The sequence below is a fragment of the Blennius ocellaris genome (genome assembly GCF_963422515.1).
Source record: "Blennius ocellaris genome assembly, chromosome: 20".
NCBI classification, from domain to species: domain Eukaryota; kingdom Metazoa; phylum Chordata; class Actinopteri; order Blenniiformes; family Blenniidae; genus Blennius; species Blennius ocellaris.
Genome location: NC_137669.1, coordinates 7,742,157 through 7,757,836, shown reverse-complemented (window position 1 = coordinate 7,757,836; position 15,680 = coordinate 7,742,157). Strand labels below are relative to the sequence as shown.

The window sequence follows — 15,680 nt, the reverse complement described above, 5'->3', positions numbered from 1 at the left end:
CGGGAGGGCGGGGGGGGGGGGGGGGGGGGGGGGGGGGGGGTAACAGGTGATGGTTGGGGGAGGAGGAGGGGGGATGACGGGGAAAGGGGGGGGGGATTTCATCTCATTGTGTCTGGATCGTCATTCAGGGGAGCTGCACGTAGTGGCACTTTCCTTTTCGGTAAGAGTAAAAAAACAAACAAAAAAAACAAATTCCTTTCAAATCGCGAAGGAAAAAAGAAAAAAAAAAAAAGCTATTTTAAGAAGCTGCTTTTCTAACAGGCTCCAAGCTTTATGACGCTGTACATTTTCTCTATCGTGTAGACGCTGGTGCAGCTTTGTGATCAGTCTTTGTTTAGAGCTACATGCACACTTTCTATCTGCCGGGTGACCCTCGGCTCCGGGAGAGAAGAAGTCAAAACAAGTACAACTGAAAAAAGATGAGGGAGAAAGAGAGCGAGAGCGAGAGCGAGAGAGAGAGAGAGAGAGAGAGAGAAAATAATCTACAACTAAAGGAAATCAGGAAGTGTCTCAGAAGTGGATTAAATTACGTCTGGAAAAAAAAAATTAGAATAGAAAATTCAGACTAAAATAAAGCTGCTATCTTCAAATCTTTCTATTCAGGAAAACGTTTGTAGAAAGAGGAAGGTTTTTTGAATTGAGGGAAGGAAAAAAAATAACAAAAAAACAAGAGAGAATTGAAGAACTGACCGAGGGAAGAGACAGAAGGGGGGAGAGCGGGGCTTTTTCAGATGGAGAGGTATGGAAACTGAGACAAAGCAAAGACAGGACATAAATCAAGGTAATGCTACAGAATGGCAAACAGCAAACGATACAACCAGGAAACAAAACAAAAAAAGAGAAACAGAAATTAGTGTCAGAGGAGCCTCCGCTTTATTCGAGGAGGAGGTCTAGGCTGTGTGAAGCTGCTTCAGAAGAAGAGGGGATGCAACATGCCAGAAAATAAGAAGAAGAGAGTCATCGAGAAACCAAAAACTGGAACAAATAATCTGTGTCCCTGCTGAATTGACCTTGAAGAAGAGTTTACACTAATTTTCTCTCAATCTACAACAACTTCTGTCTTTTAACATTGGACCGAACATGCAGATTTAACTATTAGAAAAAAACTAACTTTGGTGAGTTTGCCAAGCATGAACTTCGATTGTGTTGCTAAAACAAGCAAAGGAAAAACCTGAATATCGAAGTTCTCAAAGACTGCGTGGGTTTAAGAACTAGAAGTTCCGAACTTGGCACAGGTAAGAAACCAGTGCAGCTGAAACCACTGAACAAAATCACTCCCAATATGACGCCCGTTTAAACGACTGATGTCACACCTGAAACAGTCAAACGGTGATTTCGTCGTCTCATAAGTGAAGACGCTCAGGTTCAGATCACCAAAAAGTCCTTTAAAGCATCTAATGGGAACCACGCTGCTTTTTTCTTTTTTCTTTTTCTGAATTCCAGGCCTTTTGAAACGTTGAAGCTAAGTGCAAGAAGAGAGTTCACCGGCTCTGCCTCACGGCTCCGCCCCGCCTCCCCTCACCTTGTCGTCCTGCGAGTCCGGCTGCAGCAGGCTGTGCTGCTGGATGGCCATGGGCGGAGGCAGGGGCACCGAGTCGGCGCCCTCCTCGCCCTCCTCCTCCCCGCAGCTCTGCATGCCCGAGGAGCTGGACTTGGACAGCGTCCCGCTCGACAGGCCCTCGTTCCGAACCCTCTGCGGACGAGTCCAAAGACGAGTCCCGAGTTAGCGGCTTGGCCCCGGGATCCGAGACGGGAATACCTGCGGGTTCTGCCCCACCTCCTCCAGGGTTTCGTCCTGCGGGGTCGCCGCGCTGTCGTCCGAGTCTTTCTGGGAGCCCATCGTCATCTCGCCGCTCTTCCTCACCTCTCGGCTCTTCTTGTGCTTGTGCGCCAGCTTCTTCACGTGGCCGTCGGCCTTGCCGCTGCTGAGCCGGCGCACCGGGCTGGTGAGCCACTTTCTTAGCGTGTTACCTTGGAGAAGAGGCGGAAAAACACACCGTGATTGGAGGGAAAAAAAAGCAGTTTCTCGTGCTGGCAGAACACACGGTCGTGTCGGGTTGTACCTGGTCGTTTGGGCCCCGGCGAGGTGTGGGAGCCGATCCCGTGACCCGGCTGGAGCGTGGCAGACGAGCCCGGCATGATGGAGTCGTTGCTGCACACCGACAGAGTGTCTGCGACGGATAAGCAACACCACAGTCACGTTTGTGTCGCTCACAAAAAACAAAAAACAAAAACAAAACAAAGATGGACGCGGCTTTGTCTACCTTTGTGGTTGAAGATGCCCTCCATCTCCATGGAGGACCTGGAGTGGGCGATGCAGAGCATGGAGCAGGGCACCAGGCCCTCCTGGGCCGGCGAGCGGTCGGTGGTCCTCACCAGGCACCAGTCGGGCTTGTCGTGGCACCGCTCCAGAACCTCCACCGTCTGGCCACGGCGCACCGTCAGCTCGTTGCTGTTGCTGGCCATGAAGTCGTGGATCACCACCGTCAGCTCGCAGCCGCCAGAGAGCTGAGGAAGGAAGGAACGCTGCTAAAAATGCATCGGAGCGCCAGATTGTTGGGGGGGGGGGGGATGAGCTGAGCAGACAAGTATTTATAGAACTGCGGGAATCGTTTTCTTCACTTCTGCTCGCCGGAGTGTTTGTGCTCGCTCACCTTGTCGCTGTCCAGTGTGTTCTGAGAGGTGCGGGAGGCCAGAGAGATGGTGTCTGGCTGGCTGCTGCCTTCACCCTGACTGTCCAGGTCCTCTCCGTCCCTAAAAGATGCACACATCATTCATGATCCGACATTGAGGTTCTCCACCCCACCCTTCAGCAATGCCAGTATGAACCCCCCCCAGATGTAAAGAGAGTTCACCTCCGCCCCTTGTGGTGCTTGGCTGTCGTCGCTTTGGGAATGTGGATGGGCTCCTTCAGCGCCCCTCTGAGGTGGATGGTGCGCTCCTGGATCACCTCCCTGATGTGTTTGATCCAGTCCTGCTTGTTCTCGATGCTGGACGCCTGTTGTTAGCCAACGGTTTTGAAATTAGAAAGGGGCAAGCAGACAAACTTTACAAATTCTTGTTCCACACTTTTGTTTCACACGAGTCTGAATTCACCTCTTCCATTCATTTTGAGGTCCCTTTCCCCAATTTTTTTGGGCCGTGAAATCTGTGAAAACTATTTCCACTTTGCATCCACTACTGAATTGTTTCTATTGTCAAAACTGGCTGCAACTGTTGGGCTACAAAAGGTTTCTGTCATAAATCACACGTGCAGCTTTTTTGGGGGGTTTTGTTTGCGAGGATCTGAAGTCGCAAAACACTTTGGGTTTCAGACTTGTGAGAAACAGTTGAGGGCTGTGCTGTGGGATTGTTTGTACTCACCATCGCTCCATGTTTGGATCCCTGACTTAGCTTTGAATTTGAAATATAAAATAGGAGAATTTCACTGGTTTGCTTTGAGAAGACGCACAGCAACATTTGTTTGTACACCGACACAATGAACCGCACAAGAGAGACAAATGCACAACACTGACAATTTGCCTGGACGGAGGAATGGCGGCCAATTGCAATGGATGGTTTCTGCGTGTGTGTGTGTGTGTGTGTGTGTGTGGTTAGTAATGACACGATATACAATGCAAATAACACATGGCTTGCTCCTCGGCGGTTAGCTTTGTGATTAACGTGTATTAATAAGTTGTGACGCTGCTGAGTGTGTTAAGAGATTGGCTTCATGCTGCTCCAACGGCTGACACAAATTTCAATCCATCTGTGGCAGTACTCAACAGGGAAAAACTAACAAAGCGGGGGGGGGGGGGGGGACTGAGACATGTACTTGGATGAGCCTTAATGCGTCTTTCTACAGTTATCATGGAAAAGGGGTTTCTGGTAGGAAGAGGAGGATTGTGGGCGGTCGGGAGCTGACTTGGTGGAGGCACGTCGGCCCACATAGAGACTTTGAGATACAAACATCCACCAAAACAAAAACAAAAACAAAAAACACAGCCCCAGATACACAGAAATGCTCATGTTAATCAACAAATGGAACAAGGCTGACAGGGGGAAGGAGACGGGAATGTAGGAAGAAACACAGGGTTGATCACAGAAGGCTTCCCAGACACATCGAAGCTCAAGCAATCAAGACGACGTCAGAGTAAAGGAGAGACCAGAAACAAAGAAAGGCAGGATGAGGTCTGAATGTGAAGGAAAAACAGTCTTCGACCGAAACTCAAGTTTTCAGATGCATGAGTGGCGGCTTTTTGTTTCATATCGACTCGTCACATTAACATTCTGCGATTCTGTAAACTTGAATAATGTTGGAATTTCGATTGATTTGAATTCTGCATTTGAAAATCTGTTTTGGTCGGAACCGGAAAAAAAAAAAGAAGGAGGCGTCTTTATAAAAAGATTTTTTTTTTTATTTACCTTGAGCACGATCTTGTTGTCAGAGGTCGGTGTGCGGCCCACCCATAAAGCAAACTTGCAGGGGTCTCCCTCCACGTGCTCCGTCACCCCCAACTCTGAGGTCTGGGAGGAAACAGTGATGACAACATGAGAACCTCTTCAGAAGGTCCTGAAAGCTTCTGCCTGGAAGATTCTATGTGAACTCAGGCTTGAAACAGGATTCAAATCAGTAACATCTCCAAGAAAAAATAAAAATAAAAAATGTTCCTGCCATCGACTCACAAAGAGTTTGCTCTTGTAGATGTATTTGCTCCTGCCGTTCGAGTCCTTGACCTCCTTGCTGAAGACGAGCGACATCTCGAAGAGAAAGAGGTGACGCTCTCGACCTTTACGGATCAACGTCTTCGGGTCCCAAACCTGGAAGGAATCCTGGAGGATGAGCTCACCCTGCGACTCGATGTTCTCGTCGAAACCTGGAAGAGGAGGGAGGGAAATTACCTGGAAAATTTGTGGATTTAAAAAAAACAACAACAAAAAAACCCCACACAGTTCACCACAAACATAGGAGAAAAAAACCAACTAAAACTACTACATCCAGTTGTGTGCTGTTCACCTTCCAGCATGGAGAGGTGCATGGCGTCGTTGGCTTTCTTGGGAACACTGAGCATCACCTCCAGGCCGTCCTTGATCTCTCCTTTGCCTTCCTCGCAGCATGTCAGCAGCTCCTGAGCGGCCCGACACACACACACAGAAACCATGACGACAGAAACCACGGAGATGCTCGCCACGACGTCCAGATCCGGTTGAGCTTTTTTTTTTTTTTTTACCTTCAGCAGGAGCTGATACTTGGTGATTCTCTGCACAGGTTTGATCAGGTAGGAGGAGATGGAGTTGGCCAGTCGGTGGCGTTGTTGGATTTCCTGAAGTCGAACAATGAAAGTGAGGTGAACGTGCAGAACTTGCGAGGCCAGTTGAGCTTAAAGCGATCGAAAGAGGGAACTTACGTCAAAGTAGTTCCCAGCATGCTCCAGTATAAGCTGGGTGGAGTCCGGCTTGTTCTTGCAGTAGTTCACGTACATCTGGAACTTATCAGCCTTTAAGAAGAAAGACGCCGATTATAATTAAGGAAAAGAAAAAAGGATCATCTTCTCAAGAAAGAAAAAACACTTTCACCAACAACCATCAAGTTTGACACGTGTACCTTTTTTTTCTCTAGACGTTCAGAGTCACTTTTAAGTCTTACACTGCCAACAAACCAACCACACCGATGATGTCACCAACAACCAACTGACCGACCAGCCAGCAGCGAATCAATCCCCTACAGACGACCAACAGCCTCACTAACCAGATAATCTGCTTCACTAATCATCTAAACACAAAGCAACAGAAGGATCTGCCCAACTACAAATAATGACAAAATAGAAAACGTAGAACAATTCCTCAGCAAAAGATGATGAAACATCCTCTAACTCTCAATGGAGCCGATGTACTTTCACCGCCTCGCGTAGAACAAAAGACAGAGAGCAGCTTAACTTCCTCAGTTTAAACTGAATCTGGAACTTTGGATCAACAGCCTGCAGGTTTCAACTGTCTAATAAAAGACAGGTCCATCTTTGTAAAAATCAACTAGTCATCAATCAGTTGAGATGACTTTCTAATTCAAACGGTTTTTTTTTTTTTAGGTCAGGGGGAAAAACGGGGAACGCACCCATGTGACGAAGCAATGCCCAACGTCCTCTGGCAGCTGCTCATATTTCTCCAACTCTTTGAGAAAGATGCTGCCGAAACGAGGAAAAAGAAATGTAAGATACAGCGAAAATGCAAAACATGAAATAAAATCGAATTCCTTTTTAAAAGATGGACTTCTCACTTGTGATGGAATTCGTAGAGGTCCTGCATGTTCCCAAAGATAATGTGCTCCTTGTTGATGATTCCGGGGGGAATCTCTTCAACTCCACTGGTCATCTCCCACAAGTAGGTCTGGACGGAAGAGCCAGGGAAGGAAATGTCATCTTTCATTTTTTTTTTTTTTTTTAATCAAGTGAAAAGTTGTTGCACATCTCTGGATAAAAAAAAAAATAAATAGCCTTAGTAGAGATTAACTCACATCCATGCACTCTCGCAAGTCCCGGACGTAGGCTTTCTCTGTCTGAATCAGCTCAGCCATGATGAACCTACACACACACACACACACACACACACACACACACACACACACACACACACACACACACACACACACACACACACACACACACACACACACACACACACACACACACACACACACACACACACACACACACACACACACACACACACACACACACACACACACACACACACACACACACACACACACACAGAGAGCACAAATTAGCACTTGTCATACTTTCCTCATTCACGTCATGATAAATCAGCCTGCCAACAGCTCCATTTCGGCTTCGTCCATTTACGCTGATGAATAATGAAAGAGTTACGAGCCATAAAGCGCGCTCGTAAACCAGCCAGGAGTGACTGAGATCATGCTGGTTGATTTGTGCCGCTCGTATAAATGGACGCCGTCTCCTGGCCGCGTCCGCTACATGTAGCGTCGTTTGTGCCTCGGCCGTCGCGTCTGCAACTTCTTGCTGCTGGCACAGCAAAAGGGCGAGGATGAGCGGGGGGGGGGGGGGGGTTGAAAGAGATTCAACATTTACGTTGAACTCTCTGAGTAAGTGCTCAGGCTGGACGAGGATGATGCTGGCGGGTGACCTTAATGCGAACCAACTTACAAACCACTAACGCTTCCCTGCTGCATGCTTCAGGCAAGGAGCCAATATTTTAATTACTTGTGCTTTTGGAGCAATATAACATTTTTTTTTCCCAGCAGCAGGCAAAAAAAAAAATTTAATAAATATAAAGCTGCGAAAATGCTGACTCGGCTTAGCGCGGACCGTTTAGAAGTGCGACTTTAAGCCGCTAAATGCGAAACAATTCTCAATACGAACAGCCTGCAGCACTTCTTCAATTTGCTAAATTGCTCTCGTCGAGCGATCGCGGAACTGCTTAGATATCGTGAAACATCTGTTCTTCATCCGCATCGTGTCAAGGAAGACGTTTTGCTCGTCCCACTTCAAAAGCGGCGAGTGGCGACGTACTCTTTCCTGCGAGCCGACTTGCGTTTCTCCTCGTTCAGCTCGTGGGCGGCGGCGTCCCTCAGCTTGACCTCCGAGCCGGGAGCCGTGGCCGGGATGATGTCCAGCTGCAGGTCCTTGCTCTGGCGCAGAAAAATGAGGAGAAGGTGAAAAAGGGGGGGGGACGGAGAGTTTGACCGTCCGGGCGGAACGGCGTGCGCACTCACGGCTTTGTTGGAGTCGGAGCAGATGCCCAGGGCTTTCTCCAGGCTGCAGCGGTACTTGTCCATCCGCAGGGAGAAGTCTCGGTAGCGCTTGTCCACCGCAGTCACCCACTTCTTGATCTCGGCGGCGTGGCTGTGGCCTTTCTCGCAGAAGCCGTCGGCCAGCTGGATCAGCAGCTTCACGCGCTCCTTGGTTTGCTGGGGGGGGGGGGAGAGCGTGGCCGTCACGCACACACGCAAAGGTCCAAACTATCGCCTGCATTTTTTTTTTGTGTGGTAAAGACACAAACCTTGGCTGTGATGTGGAAGTCCTCGTGCTCCTTCAGTAGTTCCTGCGTGTGATGGATGCTGGAGCCAGTGGACGTGTGTGTGGACAGGTAAAACTCCCCGGTGTCATGAATCCACTCCAGTGCCTTTCAACACACACACACACACACACACACACACACACACACACACACACACACACACACACACACACACACACACACACACACACACACACACACACACACACACACACACACACACACACACACACACACACACACACACACACACACACACACACACACACACACACCAACCATGATGCATAAAGCTGACCACTGGTTAATTTAACATTCGCCATTTCTTGGTTTCCTGTACCTGTTTGGCGCTGCGTTCAAACACCACGTACTGCTGACACTGGTCCAGCCGCCGTTTCCTCATGGTCCAGAAGTGAAGGACACGGTTTTCCCGCTGCAGAAGCTCATTGAGGATGTCTGCAAACGTAAAGCGACAGCTCGTTTAAAAAAAACAACAACACTAAATTCACTTGAGAAAATAAGTGTTCAAACCATACCAAAGGACATATCAATGTGGCACTAATTTATGGGACTGTAAAATCTGAAAAAAAATACCCACGGCCCCCGAGGCATGCATGTTAGCTGTTCCACCCCCTTGTGCTCAGATCTTATCTGGAAGAAGAGTCGTTTCCTCCTCCCCTCACTCAAATCTCTTCTAATGTGAAAGAGTGGGTTGAATTTGTGAAAATAGTTGGGAATTACCACATTTTAGACCTCATGCTTTCAGTTTCTGCATCATTAATGTAGAAAATAACGCCAAGTCTATGAAAGTGTTTCCCAATCTCGCGTCTCACATCTTCTTTAAGGAAACAAAGGATCACAGGGAGCTTGACGCTCAGCATGAGCTGAAGAGAAACCACAATAAGTGGATGTTAAATCCTCAAGGAATTAAGTTGCCGCCATAAAATAAGCTGCCATTATTCCAGCTAATCTTTGTGACCGGCTCATAATTCATCTGTGCTGGGTTTAATCTAGCATGGCGACATATATTGGCACAACACCCGTCTTCAGCTGCTGCCTCAAGCCAGGAGCATAACTCTCCTTTTTTCCTGCCTTTTAAAGATCAGAGGTAACAAAAAGAGCTTGTGGTCGTTGCACCAGTTCTGCCTCCAGTGTGTTCAGGCCTTCCTGAGGGTCAGAGGCTGAATGTTTTCACCGTTCAGCTGAGTGTCGAGGCTCTTTGGTTTCCTGCATCGTCAGCTCCGACGGCCTGGAGCGGAGCGTTTCCCGGTACTCACTTTTAACCTGCTGCTCCGGTGCTTTGACATGACTCAGCATCCCCGGCATGTTGACGCTGTTCCTGTGCATGTACTTGAGGAAGACGTCGGCGTTCCGTCTGGCCAGAGTGCACGCCTGATTGAAAGATTGACAATCGCACGTTGATACTGGAGCCTGAAACTTTGCTGTGGTGTTGAAAGCCGACGTCCTCTGTTTGCACTTACCTTGAGAAAGGCCTCTTTCTGCTCCAGGTGCTTGCTGATCATGGGGGTGACGTGGTCCGTTTCACAGTTTGGTCCCAGTTTGTCAGCTCCTCCGCACCAGTCCTCCTCTCGCTTGTATTCCTGCTCCAGGCTCTCCAACACGCTGCACACCTGCGCAGAGAAACAGTCCACTTTGCCGAGCGTTTTCTTTTATCGTATGCAGAAATGGCAAAACAACAAAACTGAATCGGGCCTTTTCACCTGCTCAGAAGTTTTGTAGAAGGCCACAGAGGCATTGACCAGCTTGAGTCGGTCCTCCATCTTCAGCATGAGCTGCTGCCAGTGGGAGGCCACGCTCTCGGCACAGTCTCTGATCAGGTCCATGTCATAGTGGTTGGCCTGGAGCAGAGCCTCCGCCTTCTGCTGCACCTGCAGGGCACTCTGGTGGGTTTTCTGCATCGGCGAGAAGAGGCGGTGGAACGCGGGGTGAGACTAAACTCCCTCAACTCCGTGAACAGAAAACACTCTCGAGGCGACCGGGTGAGCCGCGTTACCTCGATCGCATGCTGAAACTGCTCGTGTTCCCTCTGCAGTTGCTCCGCCTCCTGGAGGGAGCTCGCCGTTATCAGACCCGCGTTCAGCATGGACTCGCCGTTACGAATCCAACCGAGCACCTGAGAAAAGAAAAACATACAGAGGAAGCTGTAATCCGAGAACATGGAGATGAGACTGGGAGAAGTGATTAAATCCTGATCCCGATGTGCTGTCGTTGCAGGATTTCTGCCTGCAGGTGGCGCCTTGCGGCCGCATGCTTCACCTGCTTGACTTCGGCCTGGAGGTGTCTCAGCTGGACACACTGTTCCAGGTGCCGGCGGTGCTGCTCCGCCGCCAAGTCCAGCTCCTGCTGCTTCTCATGGAGGAACTCCAGCAGGTCCTGGACCCCGTGTGGCCATGTCCACGTCCCGATCGCACAGCAGCTCCACGCCTGGACAAAAGGACACACGATGCTCAACTCGCTGCATTGCCCGCAAATTCGACACAAGTTGCTGAGTTTTTAAACGTTATTAACTGCTTTGTGTTGGACACACGTGGCGTGATGTAACCATTCCTTGTGCGGAGCACCTATTAGCATGTGAGATCACAGGTGAGTTATTATGGTTTGTGAGTGGGGTGCCTCTCATCACAAACACTGACTGCAATCTGACCCGCGACGCCTCCACAGTATCAATATTAAACTAATGTAGCAAACACAGAAATGTGTTGCGGCAGCAGCCGCCACCGCGAGCTTGTATCCTGCTTTAACCCCCCAGCTGAATGACGACGCCGCCTGATGTGGCAAGACTGGCGACAGGGGATGAGGGATCAGGGTCAAGAAAATGTATTTAAAGCAGAAAAGAAAAGAAATAGCAAGTAAAGTTGGCAAACTTTTTTTTTTAATATTTAACAGAGTGAAGATGATGAAAGACACAGAAAACTTAGGAGATAGCATTGGGGGGGGGGGGGTGCCCTAAAAACGTGACTTTTCCGCTTTGAGGATTTAGATGTTAGTGGCAGTTCACTGACCAGAGGGCCTGGACTTCGTTGACGTACTGCAGCAGCTCCTGCCCCTGGTGGATGACGTCGAAGGTGAGGTTGTTCATGGTCAGGGCCTTGTCGGCGTGGTGCTGCAGCCTCTGCTCGGCCAGCGTCAGGTCCTCCGTGTCGAAGTCGTTCATCTGACCCGTGAGCTCCTCGTTCCACGACTCCAGGTCAGAGATGATCTGAGGGGGGAGAAATCCTTCCCACGTTAGCGCGCCAGGCTGAACGCCGTCGGAAGTTTCCCGCCGGTTTCCACGAGAGACTCACGTCGATGGCGTCCCTTTCAAAGGATGCGGAGCTGCAGGAAGAGTTCCAGCTTGATCTTCCTCTCCTGGAAGAGCTCCTCCATCTGCGCCTGGGCCTCGTCGAGCTGCTGGAGGACACTCTCGATGTGGTTGATGGAGCTGTTGTGGGGCGTCTTGTTGCTGGAGATGGCAGAGTCCCTGGAAGAGGAACAAATCCAAGAATTAGGTCCAGAGATTATTAACCTATAGGCTTTAACGTACGACAAAAATGCTTTTGAAATGTAGAAAACAAACTATTTACAGTGAATGAAAGGGCACAAAAAAAAGGTGTGGGTGCAAAACCATAATGAGGGTCAAGCGGAATCGAGACCAGATTGCAAACTGCCCCCCTGCGTATATTTTGAAGGCGACAGCTTCTGTAAGGTCTGGAGAGTGAGCGTGCGGGAGGTTAAATGTGAGTGAGCAGAGGTCGGGTGGCACTCCGCTCGGCTCCCGGCTGATTATTCATGCCGACAGATGCGCCCCTCCGCTAACAGTCCGCACTTGAACGCACACCTGCCGGTGCACACGTGTGGTTCGCTTTCTGCACGGGACACGGGGAAGGGTGTGCGGCGTGACGGCCGCCTCCCGGGGGAGGGGGGGACGGCAACACAATTAGACACGTGTTTGTAAAGGAAGGACTATTATGCAAGTCCTCGCAGAGGAGCCAGTGCAGCAGGAAGAAAAAGGAGGGAGGAAAAATCGAAAAGAGGGAGTTGGAAGGAGGGCAGGAACATCCTCTGCATAAAAATAAAGCAAGACAGTGAGGGTCAACTTCATCCAATCTCCAACACTGGAAGACAGACACTTTGCCTGCATATTTTCAGTGTTTTTTTTTTGTGTTTTTTTCTTGCTGAATTTCACTCAAAAGCTGTTTCTACTGACACATCCCTGCCAAAGCTCTGCTGAGAGAAGACTGGAGGAACACAGTTATGTAAGAAGACATGCAAATCTTTTGCTTTTCCTGAGAGGGTCACCGCATCTTCTCTTTGGCAACACATGTGCATCATCATCATGTGTCACTGGGAGCTCGCGTGACTTCTAAGGATGATTGACGCTATTAGTTCGACCTGTTTAACCCGCTGCCTCTGTTTGCACTGATAGTAGCAATGCACGATTTTAACCCGCTGCCTCTGTTTGCACTGATAGTAGCAATGCACGATTTATTTTTGGACTCACAACAGAAGTGAAATTCAGTCTCGTTCTCCATTTATAGTTTTTTTGGGCAAAGAAAAGGGAAAAGAAAAAAAAAAAAAAAAAAAGCACCTGAGCTGCTGAATGAGGTCCTCTCCCTCCTTGATGACGTTGACGGTGACCTGCAGGGTCGTCTGCTGCTGCTGACCGAAGCGCTTGATCAGATCCTGGACGGCCTCCACCGACTCGGCGTAAACGTCGTCCAGCAGCTCCTTCTGGAGGTCCTCCAGCCACGTCCACAGCTACAGAGGGGAAATGTGGCCATACTGGTTTTTAAGGCTGACATTAGGGCGAACCGCTCACAAAATGAACCCAGACAAAGCAAAGACCAAATGGCTTCAGTTAACAATATTGCAGTAAAGACACTGTAGACACACTAATAAGATCAAAGAAATTCAGATGAAAGACCACAGATGAAACAGGGGTGAACGTTAGGTGCCGTGTAGACACTTATTATGGTTTACAGCCACGGGTGTACTGAGCCTTTCCTTCCCTTTTATTCCTAATAATCGTCTCCACGTCTCTGAAATTCAAGCTGATCGCCAAGATTCACTCGACGCAACGGTCGGCAATACTGCTTTAACTTTTGATGACGAAACAATATGAAAAGTTTAGTCCAGTCTGCAGACGGAGTCGCTCAACTCATTGTGAGACGGTTTGGGATTTTATCCCCTCGAGTGAAGAAGTAATCGAGCAGACGGAGGGGCGACAGACCATGTTTTCACCAAAACTATTCTCACTTGAGAAGATCCGAGAGAAACATCCACAGGTTGCAAACCGTTTGTCCGTTGCTGACTAATACAATTAAAACACACACTCCACATTTGATGTGGCGATTATTTCCCACTTGCTCCGTGGGAGCTCTCATCCACATGAGCAGCCCACCATCCACTTCAGCGTTACGTCACCCTCTCTCTCTCTCTCTCTCTGCCCACCTCTTTGACGTGCGTGTGGAAGGCGACAGACATGTCCAGCAGGACTTTGCGCTGCTCCACGCGGCGGACAAAGTCTTGGATGCGGTCTTCGAGCTGGTGGGCGGCCTGGTAGATCTCCTCCGGGTCGCACTCTCCCGTCTGGGCCAGCTGCTCGGCCGCCTCCAGCAGCTTGTCTGCATTGGTGTACGTGTTCTACGCCGCGGGGGGGGGGGGGGGGGGGGGGGGGGGGGGGTTCCGGGAGAGAGGAGAGGGACAGCGGTTAGCGTTTACAGCTTGGATAAACGTGTCTTTGAAGGTGAGCAGAGGGCGAAATGAAGAAATCAGGGATAGACGAGAAGAGAAAAGAAAAAAAGGCAGGAGGAAGCCTGAGAGCTGCACACAGAGAGGTCGGGACAGGAATGAGAGATGGAGAGTGGGTGAAGGTGAGAGAAAGGAAAAAAACAACAAACAGAAACAAACAGCTTCAATGAGGTCGGATGTCAAAAGGTCGACGTTAATATTTTCTGGTAAAAGCTCTGCTTTGAAATGACTTTTCTGCACTTTGCCATCTTGATATTTGCAGTTATTGCGAGGAATTGTCAAAATGTTATGTCAAAAAGAGAGACTGAACAATAATAACTATCGTGAAAGGCAGCGTCGAGGTTCACTCGTCAATGTTGAGCCCCTTCGCCTTCAGACAGGAAGTGTCTTACCTGTGCCACTTCCTCAAAGTCCTCGTGGCGTTTCTGCAGGGCCCGTGCTCGGTGGAGCGACTTTCCCACGCCCGTGTGTTTGCTGAGGAAGGCCTCGCCATGGTTTTCGATCCAGTCCAGCACCTGTGCGGGGAAAACACTCGACGAGTCAAGACGACGCACAGCGAGCGGGTGAGACGGACAACCACAAGGGGGTGCTCTGAGGTGGGCCTCGTGTGCAACGTGTGCCGACGGTTATCAGAAGTGTGTGCGGCAGCCAGAACAACCATGGAATGATTAGTTAACACTGCGCGAGGCGCTACCCCCTGAGCCCGTCTTCACACACTCCCCCTCCCTGCACCCTGTGTCCGTCTCGGCTTTTAACAGATGAACAGCATCTGCACGGACATATGACCCAATTCAGTTGCCATAGCAACAGTTGCCATGTCGACACATTCAGGAATGCCCGTGTTTTGTTTTTTTTGTGCTTTTTTTGGGGGGGGACTGTAAGTGACTGTATTATCATATTGGACTATTTGATTAAAGCACGCTCGCTGTTCTCGTTTTCGGGCTATTGCTTTTCCTTCTGTGCAGAGAAAATTTACATTTCAGGCATTTACTCAACATTCCTGCCGGCTGAACTCGCAACTTGCTCAAGGACGATGAAATAAACATGACTGTGGCTGAGATCAAACCCTCTATTAAGTGCTGAATCCTTCTACCCAGAAGGCTAACGTGCAATTTTCACATTACCGTTTTACTAGCTGGAGAGAATCTGGCCATCAACTTTGTCCCTGTAACCTGCCAGCTTGAAGAGCCACACAGTGAATTCTATAGAAGTGTGTGTGTGTGTGTGTGTGTGTGTGTGTGTGTGTGTGTGTGTGTGTGTGTGTGTGTGTGTATACCTGTTGGACGTCCTGTTGAAAAACGCAGAGCTGCAGGCGCTGGTGCAGCCGCACTTTCCGGTGCTGCCAAATGTTCTCCAGCTGCCTCTGATGGTGCAGCACCTCGTGGATGATGTCCAGGACGTGGTGCACCGCCTTGGAGTAGTTCGCCGACGCCGTCAGGGAGTCGGCGCCGCCCGGGGTCAAGGGTCGCTGCAGCTTGTCCAACAGTGCTTTGCCATCTTGGCTCACCTGATGGGAGAAAATATGTATATGGATTTAAATACGGCTCGGCCAGCAACTTGTGTTCACACACTTTTCAAAATCTAACTAGTGTCTGTCTGAGAAATAACAAAAAAAAGAAATGTAATGAGAGGCTACTAGTAAAACTCCAGAGCAGCAAACGCGTTTTAACATATTTTCAGTTGATTTTCTGTGATTATACAAGCTGCAGTAGATGGACAGTATGTTGTGAGATTCTTGTATAGTGGATTATTAGAAATGGCATAGTGAAAAATTATGAAAACATCTGGAATACTCTCTTCGTAAAAATTAAACACAAACGCTCCTTGATTGGGGAGGCCGGGCCTCAAGGGGTTGATGTGATCTGGCAATACAGAATTGAACTACATAGAAATACACA

At 49.2% G+C, this 15,680-nt stretch overlaps 1 protein-coding gene across 1 annotated transcript in view; it reads right to left on the bottom strand.

Annotated features, from left to right (window-relative positions):
• The window catches only part of LOC308144559 (triple functional domain protein-like), a 69,266-nt gene that overhangs the window by 11,213 nt on the left and 42,373 nt on the right, over positions 1-15,680 (bottom strand). The window contains 31 exon segments of the mRNA XM_080515694.1: positions 1,523-1,693; positions 1,778-1,971; positions 2,064-2,171; positions 2,265-2,508; positions 2,655-2,754; positions 2,856-2,998; positions 4,405-4,506; positions 4,666-4,856; positions 4,997-5,108; positions 5,211-5,303; positions 5,388-5,477; positions 6,092-6,161; positions 6,254-6,363; positions 6,491-6,557; positions 7,524-7,642; positions 7,727-7,921; positions 8,014-8,136; positions 8,372-8,487; positions 9,309-9,423; positions 9,513-9,662; positions 9,753-9,944; positions 10,046-10,165; positions 10,309-10,431; positions 10,433-10,477; positions 11,051-11,251; positions 11,337-11,357; positions 11,359-11,512; positions 12,620-12,789; positions 13,483-13,674; positions 14,175-14,297; positions 15,059-15,289. Coding sequence (XP_080371820.1) covers positions 1,523-1,693; positions 1,778-1,971; positions 2,064-2,171; positions 2,265-2,508; positions 2,655-2,754; positions 2,856-2,998; positions 4,405-4,506; positions 4,666-4,856; positions 4,997-5,108; positions 5,211-5,303; positions 5,388-5,477; positions 6,092-6,161; positions 6,254-6,363; positions 6,491-6,557; positions 7,524-7,642; positions 7,727-7,921; positions 8,014-8,136; positions 8,372-8,487; positions 9,309-9,423; positions 9,513-9,662; positions 9,753-9,944; positions 10,046-10,165; positions 10,309-10,431; positions 10,433-10,477; positions 11,051-11,251; positions 11,337-11,357; positions 11,359-11,512; positions 12,620-12,789; positions 13,483-13,674; positions 14,175-14,297; positions 15,059-15,289 — 4,185 coding nt within the window.